This window comes from Elgaria multicarinata, chromosome 13, assembly GCF_023053635.1.
Source record: "Elgaria multicarinata webbii isolate HBS135686 ecotype San Diego chromosome 13, rElgMul1.1.pri, whole genome shotgun sequence".
Classification (NCBI taxonomy): Eukaryota; Metazoa; Chordata; class Lepidosauria; order Squamata; family Anguidae; genus Elgaria; species Elgaria multicarinata.
The window spans coordinates 8,557,867-8,580,166 of record NC_086183.1 but is presented as its reverse complement, the minus strand read 5'-3'; the positions used below and the strand labels follow the sequence as shown (position 1 = coordinate 8,580,166).

Sequence of the window (22,300 nt, the reverse complement as noted above, 5' to 3'; positions counted from 1 at the left end):
GAGAGTCAATGACTGGCCCAAAATCACCCAGTGAGCTTCATGGCCGAGTGGGGACTAGAACCTGGATCTCCTGAGTCCCAGTCCAACACTCTTAGCAACTACACTGCACTATTTCTCTATTTGTCAGTAATTCTGTTTTAATTTATTTTTACCCCCATTGAGTGGTTGGGGATTTTCTGTTGCTGCAGGTACCATAGTATCTTATGCCATCTCTGCTCTGGCATACTTCATCTTCAACTTGTTTTTGTATTGTCTGTCTCTAGCTGCCACTTTGCTACTCCAGCTTTTTCCCAGTGGTATCTTTTGTGTGTGAGAGAGACAAAGGAAACACCCACCTCCACCCCTTTCATTACTTTTGAAATTAAAACTTAATTTCTGAATACACTCAAAGGGAAAGACCTGTGCTATACTTCTTCCAAAAAGAGGTGGTTGCCAATGAACGTCATTGCCTCAATCATTAATTGTGCAATAATGGCTAGCAAGGCGGACCGTGCCGCAGCTGAAGCACAATGCCAGCTAGAGAGATAAAGAAACACAATTGATGTCACTGGTCTTCTGGCCTAGGGACATGTGCTGAGCCTTGGATGTATTCAGATATTTTATACCGTTAGCAAATAGCTTTTGGCATGCATCATTCCTTGCATCATACTGTAAGGATAGCAATGCTGCTGAAATACCTTTCATGTGCCAGCTATGGATGCTGTTGTGAACCTTGGGAGGGAGGAGGAGAAGAGCACACCTCTTCGTTTCATCCATAGATTCCAAGGTGCAGAGAATATCTCATGGGGGGAAAGGTGATAGTTGTAGATCCAAAACAAATACTAGTTCCATTTCAGAGCCACACTCTCCTGTTGATTTAACAGTATAAATGAGCATAGGAGAGTGCTCCAGGTCTGCCTTGCAAATCAACTGTGCAAGCCAAACCAAAGCTCTACGTGAACTGGGATACACCAGAGTGCAAAATGGGCCCTTTACGAAGAGGAAGCCTGATGGGGCAGGTATGTTTTTACAAAATTCTGCTCCCAGTTTTGAGAACTGCTTCAGGAACCATGTACATTGATGGTGCTATATAAATAAATAATAATAATAATAATAGGAATAAGGTGGAAAAAGTCGCAGTTATCTGATCTCTTGTATCAGACTTAAGTTGCAATCCTATGCACACTTAGGTGGGAGTAAGCCCCACTGAATTCAATGGGCTCAGGCTCCAAAGTTTCTTTAGGCAAACAAACTTTTTGAAGCAACACTACAATTGTGTTAGGGAGAAATGTTCCAAACAAAATGGAATTTAATGGATTATGAATTGTTAGGTTGTTAAATTCAGCCTTGTAATGAAGACAATACAGTTCAATCTGGCAGACACGAGGAAACATTACATTTATTTTAAAAATTATAAACTCTGCCTTCATCCCCCCCCCCCCCCGCAAAAAAATTCAGGACAGTGTATGTAAAGTGACCGAAAAACAATACAATAAAAATCACCCAAAAGGAATACATCGAAACAAGGAAAGCGATGAAATGTATTAAATTCTTTCAGTCGCCTCAGTATACAATTCATGGCGCTTTACACCAATAAGGTGCTTTACATCCCCCACAAGGGAGTCTACAGTCTTTGAATAGGAGGAGAGGCAAAGGGTAGGCGTAAAAGAAGGAACACGAGAAAGGTACATGTAGCGCATTCCCAAGCATGTTTACTTGGAAGTCTCACTGAATTTAATGGCACTTTCTAGTATTTGGGATTACAGCTGTAGACTTGTGGCTGAGATTGGGGGTTGGGGAGGGGGGTAAGAAATGGGTTTAGAGAAAAGGCAGAGGGGAAGGTGGCATCAGGAGAGATTAACAGGCATAAGGGCCAACAAAGTAGGCTGGTCAAAGTCCCATAGCAGTGCAGTCCCATCCATTCTTGAAAGAAACACCCATTTAACTCAATGGGATTGCTGAGTAAATTGTAAGAACAGGGAAGTCAATATGATGGGGTGGTCAATTTGGAGGAAAGGTTATGGCCAGAGAGATAAAAGAAAATAAGGGCTGGCCTGTGAAAGGTAAGGAATTTGTTTTGGACGTGGATAACACACCGTAATAAATTTTGCAACATGTTGACACTTATACGGGAATCGTTCCAAACAGTTCAGCTCTCTGTCCGTTTTCAATGCTGACGTCAAGCTTTGTTAATTTTTCAGTTACTCTGTGAGTTTTCCAGTAATTTGGCATACCAGCCAAATGACTCTCTGGACAAGAAGATAAATAATAAAAGCCCTGCTGGATCAGGCTAAAGGTCTCTCTAGTCCTGGATCCTGTTTGGCATAGTGACAGCCCACAAGCAGGAAACGAGGGCAACAATGCTGCCCGCTGTTCTCCAGCTGCCAGTGCCTGTTCCAGGTTTTGGAGGGCCCTTGGGCAAGGCGCCCTCAACGGGTCTCCCTTCCCACCACCATGGTCACCAGCTGCTCTTGCTCTTCACCCTCTTTTCCATCATTGCTACTACTTGCTTAATTGGCAGGTGCAGAGCCAGCCAGCTTATTCCAGGGCCATCTCTTCCTTGCTGCCACCTTTGTCTGGTCAAGAGTAAGAGGAACGTGAACAAGCAGGGTGGGCAGAGTCTTCGCAAGTGCCCTACTGTAGGGTGACCCTATGAAAAGGAGGACAGGGCTGCTGTATCTTTAACAGTTGCATAGAAAAGGGAATTTCAGCAGGTGTCATTTGTATATATGGACAACCTGGTGAAATTCCCTCTTCATCACAACAGTTAAAACTGCAGGAGCTATACTAGAGTGACCAGATTTAAAAGGGGGCACGGCTCCTGCAGCTTTAACTGTTGTGACGAAGAGGAAATTTCACCAGGTTCCCCATATATACGAAGGACACCTGCTGAAATGTCCTTTTCAGTACAACTGTTAAAGATACAGGAGCCCTGTCCTCCTTTTCATATGGGCACCCTACCTACTGTGCCTGCCCTTGACACCCACCCTGTAGCAGCACTGAAGCTGAGTTGCATATATATCCTGCATGACTTGTAGCCATGGCAACGATCAGGTTCAGAGGCGACAGGCTACTGCGCATGCAGTGATTCATGCTTACCTTGCTCAAAACCACCCTAATGTTCAGTCTTTTAATCTTTGTAAACCGCCCAGAGAGCTTCAGCTATGGGGTGGTATATAAATGTAATTAATAAATTAATAATAATCTAGTTAATGCTTTTGATTTTTAGCATTTGGGGGCAGGAAGTTGTTTCGAATGCTTGATCGTACTGGTGTTTTTTCTTAAATTGTTTATTGAAACCATCCGGCTGTGGCTGCTGCTACCAACCCTGAGGCGCCAGGCGGGCTTTTGCTTTTGCGCGTCTCTCTCCCCTCACTCCCGCCACGGCGCAGCCCCGGCCCCTTCTCCCAGTTGCACGGCAGGGCTTCCTCAGTGGTGCTAGAGGCGATTTGCACATGCTCAGGCACGCGTTGTTTTGGAAGCGCCACGGAGGAGTGTGCAGATAAAGCTGCAAACATTGGCTGGACGTCTCACTTTCTCTTCCAAGGCGGGGCTTCCCCGCTCTGCCCCCTTCCCGGACTATATGACAGGCAGGTATTCAACCGGTGAGGCTCCCCCTCCGTTTCTCCGCTGGACGGGGACCACACCACCACCCCGCTTCGAAAGGCGAAACCCAAAGCGGCACCTGTTGCTGCCGCCCAAGCCCCGCCCACCCGGAGGGCCACGTGCAGCGGGGAGGGTCACGTGGTAGGGCAAAGGACTCGTCTGGATCACGTGATCCGCTTCTGGTCGACTCGAGAGGCCCGGAGCGATGGGGGCGGCGAAGCGGGTCCTCCCGCGGCTGGTGGCTTCGCTGCGCCCGGTGAGCGCCTGGGGCGGCGGGCAGGCCTGGAGTGGGCCTAGGATGCTGCTGCTGGGGCAGCGAGGCTCCCTGGGGCCCTCAGCTCCGGGGCAAGTGGGGGGGGGCTCTAGGGGCGCTTGGTGTGGGGCTCCCAGTGGCCAGGATGGCTGTGGCGGGTCCGCCTGAGAGGCTCTTTGCCGTGGGGCGGCCTCCCCCGAGCACGGCCCCGCTCTTACTGGCTGTCAGGGGCCCCTGCTTTGTGCTGTACAAGCAAAAGAATAACCGCAAAGGGGGGCAAGATCCCACCGGGCAGTGTAACATCCTACGGATGCGTTAGACCCCCATTAAGAAGCTGGATCAGCGCCGCATGTCTCTTCAGAAGTAGGGACGGAGCTTTAAAACTACTTGAAACTTTAGGTGGCAGCATCGTACTTTTGTCTTGGTATTGCTTGGGTAAAGACCACAGTCAGCAAAATCACAATTCCCCTTTTCTTCATACCTTTGCTGCAGTGTTGATTCATAAGGGGAAAAAACTGTGATAATGTATTTGTTTACCCGGTTGTGATGATGATGATGATGGTGATGATTTTCTCACACCCTTTTCTATAGCTCAGCTCAGCAACAGCCGGTTCATTTCCCAAACATGTGAAAATAGTTGAAGTTGGCCCCAGGGATGGCTTACAGAATGAAAAGGTAAATGACCCCTGCTAGACATGTGCCTGAAAACTGCAACAAGTCGTTTTCATACTCTTGACATTCCTAGGTGTTCTGTTTTTCCTCCTAGCTAGAATGTTGTCGTAGCTCAGAAGTTCCGCCCTCGCTCTGTTACCCAGAATCTATGCTCCAGGGCAGAGGTGGACAACTTGGTGTCCTCCAGATGTTTTGGACTACATCATCCATCAGTCCTAGCTACTATGGCCAAGATTATGGGCTTTGTAGTCCAAAATATCTGAAATTCACCAGGTTGCTCGCTCTTGTTCCAGGCAATTTCTTTGTAACGGTAATCGGGTCATTGGAAAGGGCCTGTAGACTTGCGGTTGGGCAAACTACAGTCTCTCTTATATTTCTTAGTTGGTCATTTGGATACAGCAGCTTACATAGGCTGAACCCATTTCATGGGTTGCTTCGATTTATCAGAAGATAATGTGAAGATAAAACAGTGTCTCATAAGGGGTCCCTCAATAGATAACAAGATCTCATTTCATAACATTCTCTGTGATTTTTGATGCATTTCATTAGCTGCAGATGAGCCTGCTCAGTAGTATGTGTCACGTTGGCAGGCTCTGTGTTCAAGGGTATTCTGTATTATACAGACTGCTTAAACAGATTTGGTTTTTCACATGTATAAAACTGTGAAGACGTTGTCAACAGGAAAATTGCACTTTCAGGAATGATAATGAAAATGTTTAGTATTTAAGTCGTTCTTTTTAGTGTTCAAAGCAATTTGCCTATCTTTTTGGGGGGTAAGCCTTACAACAGACTTGTAAGGTAGGTCAGTATTATTATCCCTTATTGCGGATGGGGGACTGAGGCTGAGAGAATGCAGCCTGCCTAAGCCCTGCCTACTGAGTTCTTGGCAGAGGTGAGATTTGAACAGGGCACTTCCTGATTCATAGCAAGCTCTGTCTCTTAGTCTCTCCACTTCACCCACTGTTGCCCTTGAAATATCAAAACACAGGGATATTGAAGGGCTTCTGTACTAGCAGGAGGGGTTGCAAGAGCCTATTTATTTATTTATTTATTTATTATTTATTACATTTCTATACCGCCCAATAGCCGGAGCTCTCTGAGCAGTTCACAAAAATTAAAACCATTCAAAGTATAAAACAACAGTATAAAACCATAATATAAAATTATATATTATAAAAGCTCAACCAGATAAAAACAGCAGCAATGCAAAATTACAAATCAGGCGTCAAGAGTTCTAATGGGTGACTCTGGACTTCTGACCATCGCGGATTGCGGTGTAGATCTAGGGCAGGGATTCTCCAGATGCGTTGGACTGCAGCTTCCATCATTCCCAGCCAGCATGGTCATTGCAGTCCAACACAGCTAGAGGGTACCAGGTTGGCAAAGGCTGGTATAGGGTATTGTTGATGCTGTGTCATCTGGAGGCATTCCACTAAAGGGGATTTTGTGGGTCGTGTTCATCTCGAGACCCTGACCATGTGAAGGCATAAGGAAAAGTGCAGTTGGGTTCATAAGCACTGCTGGATCAGACGAACGGTCCAGTGAATTCAGCAGCCTGTTTCCCACAATAGCCAATGAGTTGCCTCTGGGAAGCCCACTGGTATTCAGTGGCAAGTGCTTTCAACCTGGAAGATGTCCAGAGCCATCATGGCTAGTAACTTATCAATTGACCTTTCCTCCAAATACATGTCTGAAGCCGTTTAATCAGTGGGCTTCCCAACTAGATAAAGCAGCACAGGTTCTGACGTCTTTCCAGCTTCAGCCCTGCATTAACCTGGGACATGAGAGAGATTGCTCTGTAAATATGCCCAGTCACAGCCAGGGAATTCGTTGAAGACTGGCTCAAGTGTTTACTCACTAAAATGTCTCTCGAGCACCGGCAGGTTGCAAAAGAGGAAATGTTTACCCCCTGCTTGGCTTGCAAAACTCACACTGACGCAAAGCATGTGTGCTTATGTATTTATTTAGAATTTTAGCCTGACTCATCTCAAAGGCTCGGGGCCACTTACAAGCTAAGAATGAATATTATAGCCTACAGTTATAATAATGCATCTCAGAACTTGTTTTCTTTGCAAGAACAGTCTTTAAAGATCCCGCCATTCTGTCTTGTCTCTGATAAGGGAGTCCTCTTTTTCCATGATACTTTGCCTTCTAGTTCATGATCCCCGATTTCCGAAGTAGGGAACAATGGCTTCTCTTATCTCTTCCCACTTTTGTTCTGCTTTAAAAAAGGGTTTAATCAAATGTTGGTGGGGGGGGGGCAAAAGTATTATGAATGACTGTTTATTGAGAGGGGGGATTCTTTCTTTTTTGTAGAACGTCGTGCCGACCCAAGTGAAAATCGATTTAATTAACATGCTGTCCGAAACAGGCCTTTCAGTCATAGAAGCTACCAGTTTCGTGTCTCCCAAATGGGTTCCTCAGGTCAGTACAAATGCTCCCTTAACACTAGAGTAGCCCTCCCAATTTGGTAACAGGTTGGGCTACAGCTACCACCATCCCAGTTAGTGGCTGCTGAAGATTAACATGTCCAAAATTATAATTTGCCCATGCAGCATGTGGAGGGTGATGGGGTTTCAGTTCTAAAAAGTTTCTGATCTTCATTCATTACGATGCATCATATCTCAAGGCCCATCTTGAAAATTGTTATAGAGAAAGCTAGAGCTCCCCTTAAAAGCGACTAGCTAATAATGAAAACAGAATTAGTAAGAGAGCTCTGCCTTGCATGTGGGAGACCTGTCTCAAGTCTTCCAGCACTACTAGCGTGTTTTTATTTATCTCCCTTTCTCTTTGTGCTGGCTTTTTCATCTCACCTCATTTCAGCCTTGAAGGGTTTATTTTATTTATTATTGCATTTATATCCCGCCTTTTTTCCTCCACGGAACCCAAGGCGGCATACATAATCCTCCTCCTCTCCATTTTATCCTCACAACAACAACCCTGTGAGGTGGGTTGGGCTGAGAGTCTGTGACTGGCCCAAAGTCACCCAGTGGGCTTCCATGTCCAAGTTGGGGACTAGAACCCGGATCTCCCAACTCCCAGTCTGACACTTTAGCCACTACACCACACTGGGTTTAGAAGCCTAAACTGCCCCACTTTTATTCTGAAAAATTAAAACCCTGCCTTTGTGTTCTTCATTTTGTTTCTTAGATGGCTGACCACACTGAAGTCATGCAAGGCATTCGTAAGGCTCCTGATATCAGCTATCCTGTTCTGACCCCCAACCTCAAGGGCTTCCAAGCAGCGGTAAGGAGAGCCGGCCCTGCTCATGCTCTGAAGTCATTGCCTTAGAGATTTTGAAGTTGGAAATGCAGAGCTGTGGTGGTGATCCACAGGGGCTGTTCATTTTTTTCAATGGAAGGAGCAGATCCAGATCTTTGCAAGCGCAGATCTTTTTCCTCCGTGGAACGGAATAGGGGAGCTTGTCCGTGCAAGAATCCCTGTGGCGCTGTGCTCTGAAGTTTGGCAGGAAGAATTGTGGACACCCATAAGTTGCTTAGTTGTCCTGAGCATTCTTTGAATGGGAGACTTGGTGGGAACCACATGTTCTGAGCAAAGTTTAGGGGTAAAAAGCATAAAGTATCCCATTTCATAAATGGATTCTTGCCTGTTACTGTCTGTGCTTCAGCCACAATCTTATAACTGAATTGGTCAGCAAACATTCTCAGGAGGTTTTGGTGAATTGTAGACCATTGTAAGGGATGGACAAAGCTAAGCATGCTTTAATAGGTCCTTTGAATTTCCTTACAGCGGTAGAAGCTAATGATGGCGAAACTCCCATTTTGTGCCCACTTTTTCTCACTTTAGATATATTTGAATACGTAGCTCTGCCCATTCTAGAAGTCATTGAGGCATGGTATAAAGCCACATAATGCTGCTTTACAGCTGGAACGAAACTGGTGTGGTTCTCCCACAACCCGAGAGCTAAATGTCCTAAGCTTGCTAGAAGAAGAATAAGGTGTAACAGATATAAAAGTTGGAAGCTGTGTTATCTGTTTTTAAAAAAATCCAGAAGGGAGAGTAGGGTAATGTCTTTGTTCGGACTAACTAAAATGCCACAAAGTAGATAGCAAACTTTTGAGGACCCCAGAACTCTGTTGTTTCATCGGACACTAGGTTTTCTGGGGTTACTGAACACGCTCAGTGGGTTCGCTGGGCTGTTTGAAGGGAGTCCCCCCCACCTTTGGTTTGGTTCTTTAAATATTTGCTGTAGTTCCCCTTGTTTGCTTGAGCACGATTGTGCCTTTCTCCCATTTGGTTCCATTTTGTCCATCACTGATACGATACATACAGCTTTCCCCATGTGTTGGCAGGTGGCAGCAGGCGCCAAGGAGGTGTCCATCTTTGGGGCGGCTTCAGAGCTTTTCACAAAGAAAAACATCAACTGTTCCATAGAGGAAAGTTTGGAGCGATTTAGCGACGTGCTGAGTGCAGCGAAAGAAGCTGGCATCCCGGTCCGAGGGTAAGCGTTAAGACTGCATGCTGGCTCTGGTGACACACCGGCCTCTTTATGGGTTAAATCTGTAATGATGTGAAGCTGGAGAGAAGGGGAAAGCGCTCATTCCCAAACTTGATGCCCTCCAGATGTTTTGGTCTATAACTCCCAGGATTCTTAACTATTGGCCATGCTGTCTGGGGCAGATGGGAGTTGATATCCAAAACATCTGAAGGGCACCAGGTCGGGGAAGTCTACTTTAATTACTTCCAAGCAGTGAAGTAATGAGTGAAGTCTATGTGGAAGGAAGAGGCTTAATGAGAACACAAGAAAAGCCCTGCTGGATCAAGCCCAGTGTTCTGTTTCCAACAGCAACCAGCCAGGTACCCCTGAAAGAACACAAGCAGGGTGTGAAAGCAAATGGCCTCCTGTTGTTAGTCCTCAGCATCTTGTACTGCGAGGTCTACCGCTGCTGAATACAGATGTTCAGTTTAGTCATCAGGCTCAGTAACCTGATAGAGTTCTCTTCCTCCTGTATGGATTTTCTCTAATCCCTTTTTCCAAGCCATTTAAGCACGTAACTGCAGGCGTATCTGGTGGTGGTGAAGTTTGGTGGCACGTGGCAATGACATCCTGTGTGGGTGGGTTCTCTTGGCCGAGGTGGGCGGGATCCCAAGCAGGAGGCTGCTGTTGCCTTCATTGTTGCCCGCTGCTTCTGGGCTTCCCGTCGGCTGGTTTCCCACAGCACAAACAGAGTGCCGGACTAGCCAGGCCTTTGGCTTTAATCCAGCAGGGTTCTTCTTTTGCCCTTATAGCCGGATTCAAAAAGCACAGGTGTGCTCCCTTTCATTGGCTAGTCCCAGTTGCTACCTGTGATGGGGAGGCGGATGCAGCCGTGCTTATGCCGCGCAGCCTCTGCTGTGAATGCTGAGGTGCACCCCTGGCCTTTTGCCTTGCAAAGGATTTCTGTGCCGCTTGGGTGGCTGGAGGTGGCGGCGGCTGTCCTGACTGTGGGAATGGGATTTGGAAGTTGCCTTGAGTGCCATTTTTGGGTTGAAAGGCAGGGTACAAATGAAATACATAAATACCAATAAATAAATTCCTGTGCGTTGGATATAATAAGACCTGTTCTCTTCTGCCGCTTGCAGATATGTCTCCTGCGTCCTTGGCTGCCCTTACGAAGGGAAGATCTCGCCCGCTAAAGTAGCAGAAGTGAGTTTGTGTTGCAGCCGGAAGGAGGCTTTGTGATACTTCGCATGCGCTCCAGGGTGGCTGTGGGAGGCGCTGGGCTTTCAGCCCTGATGCTCTCTGCAAACCCAGCCAGTGACAGCCACGCGAGCACTGCATCTTGTAGCTCAGCCCTCCCGGACCTCGTGCCCTGTAGATGCATTCCCAGCCGGAATGGCCAGTGGCCAAGACAAAACGCCTTTTGGAGGGCAGGTCCATATTTTGCGAAGAACACAGGGCTGCCACCAAAAGCAGCGGCCACGTGTCAAGTCTTCCCCACTCCCACGTAGTTTGACTTGCATTGTGTTCTGATGTCATTGCGAGGGAATGGAGGGCCCACAGCTCAGTGGCTCTGCCTGGAGAAGTTCCCATGTTCAGCCCCTGGCATCTCTGGTTTTGAAAAGGCTCTCTAGTAGTAGCTGGCTACTGTTAGGTGGATTCAACGATACTGGACAAGAGGGACACATGGTCCGGGTTTAGACTATCATGGAGGGCGGGGCGGGGGAGAGAAGCCATCATGGCTTCTCCCCCCCACCCCTGCATGTATTGCGCATGCCCTGCGCATGCCCATTGTTTACATAATTGGTGTGTCGTCCAAACCCGGTATGCAGCATGCCAGAGCTGGCTTCACACCCACCCGACCACCCACGACTTCCTGCATGCCCAGTTCAGATGACACACCAAGCCGAGCTTCAGGATGAGTAATTATGTACATGATGGGGGAGCCTCAATGAACCCCCATGATTTCCCGAACCTGGGCCATGTATCCCTCTTGCCTAGCGTTGTTTATTCCACCTGACAGCGATCGTCTTGACACCCCCCTGGTCTGACTCGGTAGAAGGCACCTGCGTTTATTCAGCGTGCACCCTGCTGCCCTGACTACGAGCCACCAGTGCTGGGGTGTGAGGAGCAGGAAAGCACCCCTTGACCTGTCAGGACCTGGGATGAATTGAACTCGATCAGCCTTCCCCCAACCTGGTGCCCTCCAGATGCATTGGGCCGCCACTTTCATGCAGGGTGGCGAAGGTGGGAGTTGCAGTAGCCTGGTCTAGGAGTAAGGAGACTGAGTGATGATTCAGGAAGGCACTGGTCCAAATCCCACCTTGGATATGAATTCACCAGACATTTTCTGGCATGGCCCCCTTCTCGGTCCCAGCCTCCCCCTTGTAACATGGGTGTTGTGATACTCGCCTGCCGTACAGGCTTCTTGTAAGGATTACGAGATGAATGCATACGAAGCCCCAAAGCAAGGTATCAGTGGCTTTAGAAATGTCAAGGCAGAGGTCTGATAACTGCTCAGCTGGATTAGCCAGACCAGTGGAAGAGGAGTAGTCAAAGGTTTTCCGAAACCTTTTCGGGGGAAGGAAAGCCTTGTGGGGAATCCCCCCCCCCCCCCCGGTAAAATGTTCCGTTCTCTGTGACAGGTATCAAAGAAAATGTACGCAATGGGATGCTATGAGATTTCCCTGGGCGATACCATTGGCGTGGGGACTCCCGGCAGCATGAAGGAGATGCTCTCTGCCGTCATGAAAGAGGTGCCTGTCGGGGCCCTTGCCGTTCATTGCCACGACACTTACGGGCAGGCTCTGGCCAACACGCTGGTAGCCCTTCAGGTGAGTTTCTCGTCGTGGTTCATGTCGCTCAAGACCGCAGCTTGATGTCCAAAACACCTGAAGGGCACCAGGTCGGGGGCGCCTGCTTTAGTTACTTCCAAGTAGTAAAGTAACACGTGAAGTCTACGTGGAAGGAAGCAATTGAGCCGAGATCAAGATCAAGCGAGCCAGGGTTGTTGGCCCGCCTTTTGTGGGGTGAGGATTATTTTTTGGGCCCCTCCCAGAATCATAAATTTATTTATTTATTACATATTTATACTGCCCAACAGCCTAAGCTCTCTGGGCAGTTTACAACTTAAACAATCCACCCACAAAGGTCTTGCAGGAAAGGTACTCTTGGCCCCCTCTAGCATGAGTCCACCTTACCTAAATGAAATCTTACAGTCGTGGTAATTTGTGATGGTCAAGAAGAGCAAGACTGTAAGATTTACGTTTTGTGGGAGAAAGCAGAGGCAAAACCCTGTCCAGAGCCTCAAAGGTCTAAGTTAAGCCAGGATCTGTAATTTCCCTTGGCTGACTTGGCAGCAGGCACCAGTTTTGGAAGCAGGTCTTAGGAGAGTTCTCCTTCTCTTTGCAGATGGGTGTGAGTGTGGTCGATTCCTCAGTGGCTGGCCTGGGAGGCTGCCCCTATGCGCAAGGAGCATCTGGGAATGTGGCGACGGAGGACATGGTGTATATGCTGGACGGCCTTGGTATTCACACAGTAAGTAGGGTGCTGCTTGGCTCGTAAAAGGAGCTGGGCACTTTCTACTGGGACTCAACGCCTTCTCAGCTTTGGGGCGGTAGCTTTACGTGTGCACAATAACCTGCAGTGTCTTTTTTTCTTCCTTCCTCCTCTCCCCTTTGAAGGGTGTGGAATTGTCGAAGCTCCTCGAAGCAGGTGCATTCATCTGCCGGGCGCTGAACAGGAGGACATGTTCGAAAGTGGCACAGGCCTCCTGCAAATTATGAAGTGGATCGCTGCCTCTACAGGACTCGTTGGGAGCAAAAACTGCAGTGGCGATGTGGAACCTGCCACACTTGTGCTCCTCAAATTTTATTTAAGCACTCTCTCCAGTGGCCTTGGGACTAGGAAGCCAGATGTTCGGACAGCCAAACTTTACTGTGAAAAGAAACGTTAAAAATAATCAAGAGCGCTGCATTCGCATCCAATGGATTCTTTGGACGTCTTTGAAGATCATTCTTTTTCTGCTGGCCGCGGCTTGCCTCAAGGGAGCACATTTATTGCTGGAAAGCAGTATTGAGCTCTGCAGTTTCTTTTGGAGTGTGCCTATCGCTCTTTCTCTCCACGCCCTGAAGTAGCAACTGTTTTTGCCTTTTATCTATTGCTGGGTGAACCAGCTCATAGAAATGAAGCAATTAAACATATTATTGTGACTTTCTAAAGAAAGCAACCACTAAGGGCAGAATGCTATGCATGCTTAGACAGAAGTACTACAATTCCCAGCATTCCCAGCTGGGAGCCCTAGGACTTTTTTCTGTCTAGACATGCATAGGATTGCGCCCCAAATCTTCTTGGGCCTCAGAGGGTTGACTTTTCCTTGCTGTGTTCCAGACACACTCTGCACGTGGGCCAAGAAGAGTGTGCTCCTTTCACACTCCTTCCTCTGCTCTGTTCTTCTCATCACCACCATTTTCAAGGGCTGGTGAGGAGACCCCCTTCTGCAGCATTCTGAGGAAGCAGCCTTGAATAATCAGGGGCTCTTTCCATGCCTTAGTTTCACCTCTGCACACAGCCCTGAGGTCATGTATCTGTTGTACATAAAAGGAAATGGGGAAAGTGAATGTACTGCAGCCACAGCTGTACCTGGAAAAAGTGGTGGTTCGTTCGTAGCTGAACACCCACCCCGGATTGTTTGCGTCTGTCTTTTGAATCAACAATAAAAGTGATCTCACGTTAAGTTCTTTATGAACAGTATTTTAAAGTTTCTGTGCGAATTAAACTCAGGGCTGTGTGTACTCTGCTAAAAGGATCAAAATTCTGCCCCAGAATAAAAATGGAATTGTGTGACCTGCATGGAAGATGAAAATTCAGCACATACACCAAGGACTAGAAGCGTCCTCTTTCCAAACAAAAATGAAAGGCGAGAGGTTCTCAGCAAGGTGAATTCTGCCCCCAGTGCTACGCTGTGTGTTCTTGCAGGGGACACACGCAACCCCACTTTAGCTTCTGCTGCTGCTTGTTTGGATTTGTCCATTTGCTGAGAAGAAAATGAAGTCTATTGCATTGGAATTTGGAATGACATGCTGCTTTTGAAACCACCAGCTCCTGCGTCTGAGGGCGGAATAATTTTATCTGACTCTAAAATCATCTTTACCTGCTCCTTCAGGGCTATTACCTTGGTGAGGTTGGAACAACTGCTAGAGATTTCAGAGGTTTCTTGACATCAAACTCGGCCATTGGGAAAGGGCAAACAACAGACAGGCAGCAAGAGAACTCCCTGCCTGAACACAAGTGTGGACAGAGTAGGAACAGAGAGCTCCAGATTCAAATGTCCACCTAGCCTTGAAATTCACTGAGTGACCTTGGGCCTGTCACTATATCTCAGTCTAACCAGAGGATAAAATGAGGGGGTAAGAATTGGGAGAACTTTGTACATTGTCTTGAGTCACTTGGACCAAAATCAAATGGTAATAAGAAATGCTGTGAGTTGTATCCAAAACACCTGGAGGGCACCAGGTCAGCGAATGCTGTTACATCCCCTCCCTCTGGTAGTAAACCTGTCTTCTAAGACCATATTCTTTTTCAACTCATGAATTCACTTAAATGGCTACCAACATTAAAACATGGGAGGACCGGGCTAAAAAAGGCTCTGTGTGCGCCTGAGAATGTCAGGAGACAGGAGGGTATGGCAACTGCTTAATCCTCTGTTGTAATCTTGCGGGGTGGATGGGTGGGCGGGTGGGCCTTCTCTGAGAAGCACCCCCCGGGAGCAGGGCCAGTCTTTTGAAGGCCCCTGTGCCTCTTGATCCACTGACTTCTGCATCCCAAGTGTTTCTGTCTCCATTCCCACAATGGGGTGATAGCAACTTCATCCACCACCCAAGAGCAGAAGAACCACTAGTACGAAAACATTGGAATGCATTTATTCTCCAGTAAAACACATTTAATTTACAAAAGGCGAGAAACTCCCACTAACGTGAACTACAACCAACAAAACAGAAAATACAAAACCCAGAAAGGAATGAACATGAGGGTAAAATATGCTCACCAGGGGAGCCTCTGCTTAACTCCCTGCTTCCCCGCACTGAAGCTGCCTGCTGTGCCAATCAGCCCAAATTACCTTATAAGCACCACTAGATTGTATGAGAGACATCCCCCCACCCCCCCAAAAAAATCCTACTCAGCGATTGCCTAATTCCATGCTGTGATCTTCAGGAAGGAGAAGCATGGAATGATAGGAGGTGCTGTCCAACACTCCTGGGGTGTCCTGCAGGTTGGGGAAGGCCGCCCTGGATCCTTTCTGTGGGGAATAGGGTACCTTGCTGAATAAGAGGAAGGGTCGTCCGGCAAGCTGCTGATCCTGGCTAGCGTGTCCTCCTCGTCCACTGACTCTGGATGAACAGGAAGGAGAAACCAGGCGTCCAGCACTCACGCTGCACCCCATCCATCTATTTAGTCCAGAAGGTGCCATTTTCTGCCATCTCTCTTTGGCGCAGAGATACAGCACCGCTGTGAGTGCATGTAGGAGACTCTCAAGGCTCCCAGTTGCATTTTTTGCTAGTCAAAACGCACGTCTGGGATCTCGGGGGGGGGGGGGGCTGGGCACTGGGTGGAGGAAGTGCCCTTTCCTCGCTGCTGCTTCTCCACTCCCAGTCGCCCTTCCCAATGCTGCTTTGCAGACGGAGGGCAGCCAGGATTCTTACCCGCTTGTGGATGCAACCTGTAGCTGAGCAAGAAAGGTCTCCCTATCCCATCAGCCACAGTACTGCCCATGCTGCAGCAAGCTGTAGGGAGGGGAGGGGGTTGGCCCATGAACGTGGCAGACGGGCCGCTGTTTACTCCTTACCCATGTGGAAGAATACTCGTCTCCTGCGGGCTCCCTGTGAGATGAGAAACAAGCCACAGAACTGTCTTTCCCAACCCTGGTGCCCTCCAGATTTGCTGGACTATATGTCTCATTATCCCCAGCTAGCATGAGTATTGGCCATGGTCGGGCACCAGCAGGGGCCCACTGGCAAGAAGCCCCCTGGACCTCCTCCGCCCCATGGCAGCCTGCGTGTCCCCCTGCCCTCTGCTCTGGTGGTGGAGAGGAGCAGGCGACGCTCGCTTGCCAGGCAGAGAGCTGGGGGCAGGTAGACAGCAGCAAGTGGTAGCCATGAGGAGCCAGAGGATGAGGAGCAGGAGCGGCCGGAGACCCTGGTGGTGAGAAGGCCAACCCCGGAGGGAGGAGCTCTGTGGAGGGTGCCTTGCCCTGGAGCCGGCACAGAGACCAAGGGGCCAGTTTGCCGTGCATCCCAGTGTGGCTACGCAGGTGCTCCCAGGAACTGTGACCTCCCATCGTTTGGGCTCCATCAGCAACATTAGCTGATGGAAACAACCACCGTGTAGGTCTCTGGCATGACAAGCAGCCCCTGCCAAAGACCATCTTCCCACACACATGTCTCCCTTCCTCTGTTCTTTTCCCTCAGTCAGAACGCAGCCTGGAAGCTCCTTGTGGGTGGAGACCTCATTTTTTTTAGGTTTAGGAAACTCAAGCTGTGGTACAATTCGTGGAGCTGACTAAGCAATCTCAGTAATGAACGGCTGGCGTACTTCTCAGGAGACCTGGGAACCTCTTCCTCACGATGCCCATGAAGCAGGATAATGAGCATCTCTTCTGGACATCCTGCAAAGAGAGAGGAGAGCAGAAAGCCACCTGGGTCAGATCCTGAGGTGGCCGGAGTTAGTGCCCACCTGGGACATCTGGAATCCCAGATGTTCCACCTGGGACATCTGGAATCTCTATGGGGTGGGGGCAGTGGGTGGAGGAAGGATGAAGTGGCTTCCCTTAGCTGGTTCTTATCAACTCCAAATTCCCCTCCCACTGCTGCTTTGCAGACTGAGGGCAGCCACGATTCTTACCCACTTGTGCATGTAATATGTAGCTGAGTAATAAATTTCATCCCATCAGCCACAATCCTGCAGCAAGCTGTAGAATGGGGAGGGGAGGGGTTGGCCCACTGATGGAGTGGACAGACATTTACTCCTTCCCCATGTGCTAGAATAGTCGTCTCCCTCAGATTCCCTCTTGGATCCTCAACTCTGGCTCCCTGTGACACGAGAAACAAGTGCTGTAAGGACATAAAACATGTAACGACAGTCCCACACATCTGGGGGACCTCAGGTTGGGGAACACTGATATAAAACCCTAAGAGAATGAATCCCTGCTGGATAAGACCAAGGGTCTAGCTAGCCCAGTATGCTGTTTCTATTGTGGCTGGTCAGATGCTCCAGGAAGCCCACAAGGCGGCCATGAAGAGCAAATATCTCCCATCATCGGCTCTCCATCAACGTCTGAGATTTACTACCATGTAGGTCTCTGTCCTAGCAAGCAGTCCTGCCGAAATGGCCTCACATACAAGACATTCCTACGCTAGCCTCTCCTTTCTCCATCTCTCCTATTATTTTCCCTCTGTCGGAACTTAAGACTGGAAGCTCATTGTGGACAGGGACCTGTAATGTAAGCAGTCTGTAAAACTGCTTAGACGTATGATCATGGGGTTCTCTAAGCAACCATAGTAAGAAATGGCTAGCGTACTTCTCAGGAGACACAGGAACCTCTTCGTCTCTGATGCCCATGAAACAGAATAATGTGCATCTCTTTTGGACGTTCTGCAAAGAGCCAGAGATGTGTGTGTTAGTGCCCAACTGAGACATCCCAAAGTTGCCAGGATCGGCTCAAATCCTAGAATTCCCCCAAACTGGCAGAATATCTCTCCTCCTAGCCCAAAAAAACCCTATTCCTCCCCCCCACAAAAAGGAACCCTTATAGCTAGCTGATCAACGCTTACTCTGAAGCACTTCCTAACTGCCATGATGAAAGCAGAGCCAAACCAGAGTGAGCGTTGGCGCGGCCCAGTGGAGCAAAAGAGCGGGAGCGACCCAAAAGGTACTTCTGCTCACGGCCAAGTTCAGAAAGTCAATGTGCAGCTCCAGGCCATCTTGGAACCTCAATGTCATGGTGACCACGTAAACAATGGCAGTTGAATCCTGAGCAGCAACTGCCACTTTTCGAAGAGCTACAAATCCTCTCAGGGCCCAGTGGTGGTCTAGCAGGCAAGGTTGCTAACTGCCTGGCTGGGCCCCCACTCCTTAAGAGCAGCTTGATATTCAGAAAGTATATTTTTGGTGCCAGATGCCAAGCTGCCTAGGAACAGATGCCACCCGTGCCCCAAATTCCAATCTGCTTCTGCCCTCAGCATCTTGGGGTTTTTTGATAGTCCTTTCACATTTCTGGTTGGCCCACCTTGATATTTCATCCCCCAGATTTCCCAGGCTGTTGAGAAGTCACGAGCGGCTGGGCTGAGCTGAGCTGAGGAGTGTTGCCTTATTCTGCCAGCCTGGGCGCCCAAGGGCCTAACGTGACCATGACGGTGTGGGCATCTATCCAGAGGCACCGTACAGCTCTACCAACTTCAAGGGCGCCTCTGGGTCTCCTGCCTCCCTGAAAGGGGTGGAGGCTTCCAGGCCATTTCTTGTCATTGGACTATATGTTACATCATCGACCTGCATGGGGAAGCATTCAGTACTTGGATGGTCGGCACGCTACAGGAGCCAAACCTATCAGTCAATTGGAAGCGTTTTCCATTATACTGGTGTTGTCACTATGCCACATTGCAGCAACAACACAGGCTGCTAGAGCAAGGAGCTCAAAGAAGAGATACAGTCCCTCATCACCAACTGACACATGAATGTGATCATAACTAGCATTTATATAGGGCATCAGTGTTTTCAAAGTATGCTTACATATATTAGCGTTTTCAAACTGGATCATGTAAATTATTTCGCTGTAAACTATATATTTATGGTAGGCCATATTATTATACCCAATTTGACAAAGGGAGGGACTTAGGTTGAGAGATAAGCGTAAGCGGGCACCCTAAGGGCCACCACAAAGATCAGGGCAGAGGTGACTCAGGCCACCTCACTTCAGAGCCATTCGTTCAGTCACTACAAGACAGAAACTTTTATTAGGCGTCCATAATGGTTCTGTTACCACCACCCCATTAAATTTAGGGTACTGTTTCTCTATTTGTATGGAGCAGGGTGATGGGACAGTGAAGTATCCTCACAAACTGTTGTTAGCTTGGCCAGCAGTAGCTGAGCAGTTTGCTTTCCTCAACTGCAATCAGCAGGATATAAATCCATTAAGATGGTGGGGGTGTCATTCATTTATTCCCACCATTAAAAGCAAAACAACTGTGACCTAACTGGAGTCTAGTTTCCTCACAAGGTGGAGATATAGGGAATTATCATGTACGTCAGAAAAGGCGGGAAACCAGAATCCAGTCAGCTGTGAGGGAGCACCACAGAGAGTTATTTGAAAGGACACAAAATGGCTGCCAGTTCCACAAAAACACTGTCCACTTACGCCATTTCTTCATGAGCTATGAAACATATGAGCAACCAGTGTGAAAGCAGAACTGCATCCAAAAAAGAATAATCAGTGTCTGCCCTCAATAAATCTCTGAGTGATTGCTGAGCTGGTTTCAAAGGTTAAAAAGGGAAATTGAACACATAGCCCAGAGACTTCATGATTTGTGCATTACAGCCCAATCCTACGCAGAAGTTATTTCTATGCTAGGATCTTCTCTGGATGGTACATAAATTGATTACTCAGTTTTTAATGAAAGAACTGTGTGTCACCTTAAAGATTAGTAGGACATAAACTATTGAAGACTGGAGTCCACTTCATAAGATGCATGGAATGGTTTCCTGAGCTAAAGTTGGAGGAGCAGGAATTATAAACAGTGAGAGGGAAATGAAATCTAGGAAATAGAACAACAACTTAGAAAAGACACATTGCAATCAATGGGGCTGCAGTTTGCAATTAATTACTTGTCCCGTTGATTTCAAAGACCTTGTTCAGATGACATGCTAAGCCATGGTGGTTAAGCATTTTGAGCTAAACATTGGGCCTGTTGAGACAACACACTAAGCCATGGTTAGGCCACTAAACCTTTTGCAGCAAATGGTTAGTGAGCATGTTTAAACCGTGGTTATGTAGCCACCATGGTTAGAAGAAAGCTCCACCCAGGACTTAAGATCTGCTGATGGTCCTGTTCAGAAGACACCTTAAATCAGTGGTTCTCAACCTTCCTAATGCCGCGACCCTTTAATACAGTTCCTCATGTTGTGGTGACCCCCAACCATAAAATTATTTTCGTTCTTCTCTACACAATCCATTGTCATGGGATGGTTTGCTAATGAAAATAATACATAACAATAGCTTTAATAATACAAAAGATGATACAGGACATAGTTCAGTCAATACAGTTTCCTAAGACCATCGGAAATATGTGTTTTCCGATGGTCTTAGGCGACCCCTGTGAAAGGGTCATTCGACCCCCAAAGGGGTCCCGACCCACAGGTTGAGAACCGCTGCCTTAAATCATAGTGGTTAAGGCTTTTTTTGTTAACAATGAGGCCCGGTTCTGAATGCCATTTTATGGGTAGGGTAGATTAATCTCCACCAGGAGCAGGGCCTTTTTTGCAGTGCCCCCAATGTTCTGGAACTCCTTTCTAAGGGAAGATAAGTGAAAGCTTTTTGTTGTTTCTGTAGACAAATGAAAGCTTTTCATTGTTGTTTTGCCTTTTGGGAATTAACCAGAGTTCTACCCTGTTGCTGGTGTTATTGTTTTACTGTTGTTTTATTGTAAAGTTGCCCAATGAATAAATTAAATGATTGCTCCTCCTTCTCAAATGAAGGGTGCCTCATTGGTTTCTGGTATAAATCAACATGAAAAGTATCTTTACATTTTGGCTTTTGATGCTCATTTATGAAACTCCAAAATACCATTCTAATATAATCACTGTCATTAGTCTGTACCTGGCATGTGAAAAAGAAATGGAATGTCCTGGTTACTTTTCCATTTCTATACAAATAAAAAAAATCTCATTTTAAAAAATGTTTTCTTTTCAGAAAGCCTTGGGAAGCAAACTACACCTGACTGAGTGTTCAATGTAGGCTTGACATCAGACAAAAACAAACGCCAGCTGTGATCGGCAGAGATGTGATCCAGTGCAAAGAACACTGCTAAAGTGCAGAAGGTTGATGCGGAGATACTTTCACACCTTTGAGCGGGGAGGGCGTGCACCTGGCAGCCATCCCATGACCACAAGCAGGTGTGCCAGTGACCAGGTGGCCTCTTTGACAGGCAGCCTTTTATTGTGAAAACAGCCTGCATTTGAAGGGCTGTCCGGTCCCAAATCTGGGTTGTCTTTAATCAATTTTTTATAGTGAATTTTAACAAAATAAAAACCATAAAAGAAAATAAGAAAAAATGGACATATGCAACTATATAACTTCAAAAGCCTTAGTTTCAAATATCACAAGGTTCTAAATGTGAAAAGGGGGAAGTATTTATTTATTGCATTTATATCCTATCTTTTTTCCTCCAAGGAACCCAAGGTGATGTACATAATCATTCTTCTCTCCATTTTATCCTCACAACAACAACCCTGTGAGTTAGGTTAGGCTGAGAGTCTGTGACTGGCCCAAAGTCACCCAGTGGGTTTCCATGGCTGTGTGGGGACTAGAACTTGGATCTCTCAACTCCCAGTCTAACACTTTAGCCACTGCACCACACAGTAGCATAAATTACATATAAACTAAAGATTATTTATTTATTTGGTTTAAAGATTATTTATTTATTTAAACAAAGCCCTATGAAGAGAGACTGAAAGAACTGGGCATGTTTAGCTTGGATAAGAGAAGATTGAGGGGAGACCTGATAGCACTCTTCAAATACTTGAAAGGTTGTCACACAGAGGAGGGCCAGGATCTCTTCTCAGGGCATAGAATAATGGGCTCAAGTTACAGGAAGCCAGACATCAGCCAGTTACAGGAAGCTGGACATCAGGAAAAACTTCCTGACTGTTAGAGCAGTACGACAATGGAACCAGTTACCTAGGGAGGTTGTGGGCTCTCCCACACTAGAGGCATTCAAGACGCAGCTGGACAGCCATCTGTCAGGGATGTATTGATCAGGGGGTTGGACTCAATGGCCTTATGGGTCCCTTCCAACTCTACTATTCTATGATTCTATTAAATCATTTCTTGGCTGCCTTTCAGGGCAGAAGTCCTCACAAGGTGGCTTACAACAATAAAATAATAAAAACAGTTACAATATTAAAAGCAATAAAACAATCACAATAAAATAGCAATTAAAAACAATAAAACTAACAATAAAAACAGCAAGAACAACAATCGCAGCAAGAGCAGTACTCATTATGGAAAGGCCACGCTAAAATAAAAAAATTTCAAGGCCTTAAAAGCTTGCAAAGATGGTGCACAGCAGACCTCCGATAGA

General features: G+C 47.3%; 1 protein-coding gene and 1 long non-coding RNA gene across 3 annotated transcripts; one reads left to right on the top strand and one right to left on the bottom strand.

Annotated features, from left to right (window-relative positions):
- Positions 1-884: 884 nt before the first annotated feature.
- HMGCL (3-hydroxy-3-methylglutaryl-CoA lyase) lies at positions 885-13,686 on the top strand. 2 transcript variants are annotated; one of them, XM_063140332.1, is made up of 9 exons: positions 885-998; positions 4,430-4,513; positions 6,827-6,934; positions 7,661-7,756; positions 8,824-8,972; positions 10,094-10,157; positions 11,597-11,785; positions 12,363-12,488; positions 12,635-13,686. In XM_063140332.1, exons 1-9 carry the CDS (start codon positions 963-965, stop codon positions 12,734-12,736), a joined length of 954 nt encoding a protein of 317 aa, XP_062996402.1. In that variant the 5' UTR covers positions 885-962; the 3' UTR covers positions 12,737-13,686. The 2 variants fall into 2 exon arrangements, with proteins under 2 accessions (XP_062996402.1, XP_062996401.1); XM_063140331.1 differs by lacking the exon at positions 885-998 and adding an exon at positions 3,776-3,841.
- A 687-nt stretch (positions 13,687-14,373) lies between these two features.
- On the bottom strand, positions 14,374-20,892 carry LOC134408183 (uncharacterized). Its single transcript, XR_010026086.1, has 3 exons — positions 16,713-20,892; positions 14,860-16,682; positions 14,374-14,815 (listed from the first exon to the last, which is right to left on the bottom strand). It is a non-coding gene; the product is annotated as an uncharacterized LOC134408183 (long non-coding RNA).
- Positions 20,893-22,300: the final 1,408 nt, after the last annotated feature.

Bases quoted from the DNA above. Each gene is read 5' to 3' on its own strand.
- HMGCL (XM_063140331.1), top strand. From the start codon at position 3,791: ATGGGGGCGGCGAAGCGGGTCCTCCCGCGGCTGGTGGCTTCGCTGCGC. The intron at 6,935-7,660 runs GTCAGTACAAAT...TTTGTTTCTTAG, and splicing joins CTCCCAAATGGGTTCCTCAG to ATGGCTGACCACACTGAAGT. The intron at 8,973-10,093 runs GTAAGCGTTAAG...TGCCGCTTGCAG, and splicing joins GCTGGCATCCCGGTCCGAGG to ATATGTCTCCTGCGTCCTTG.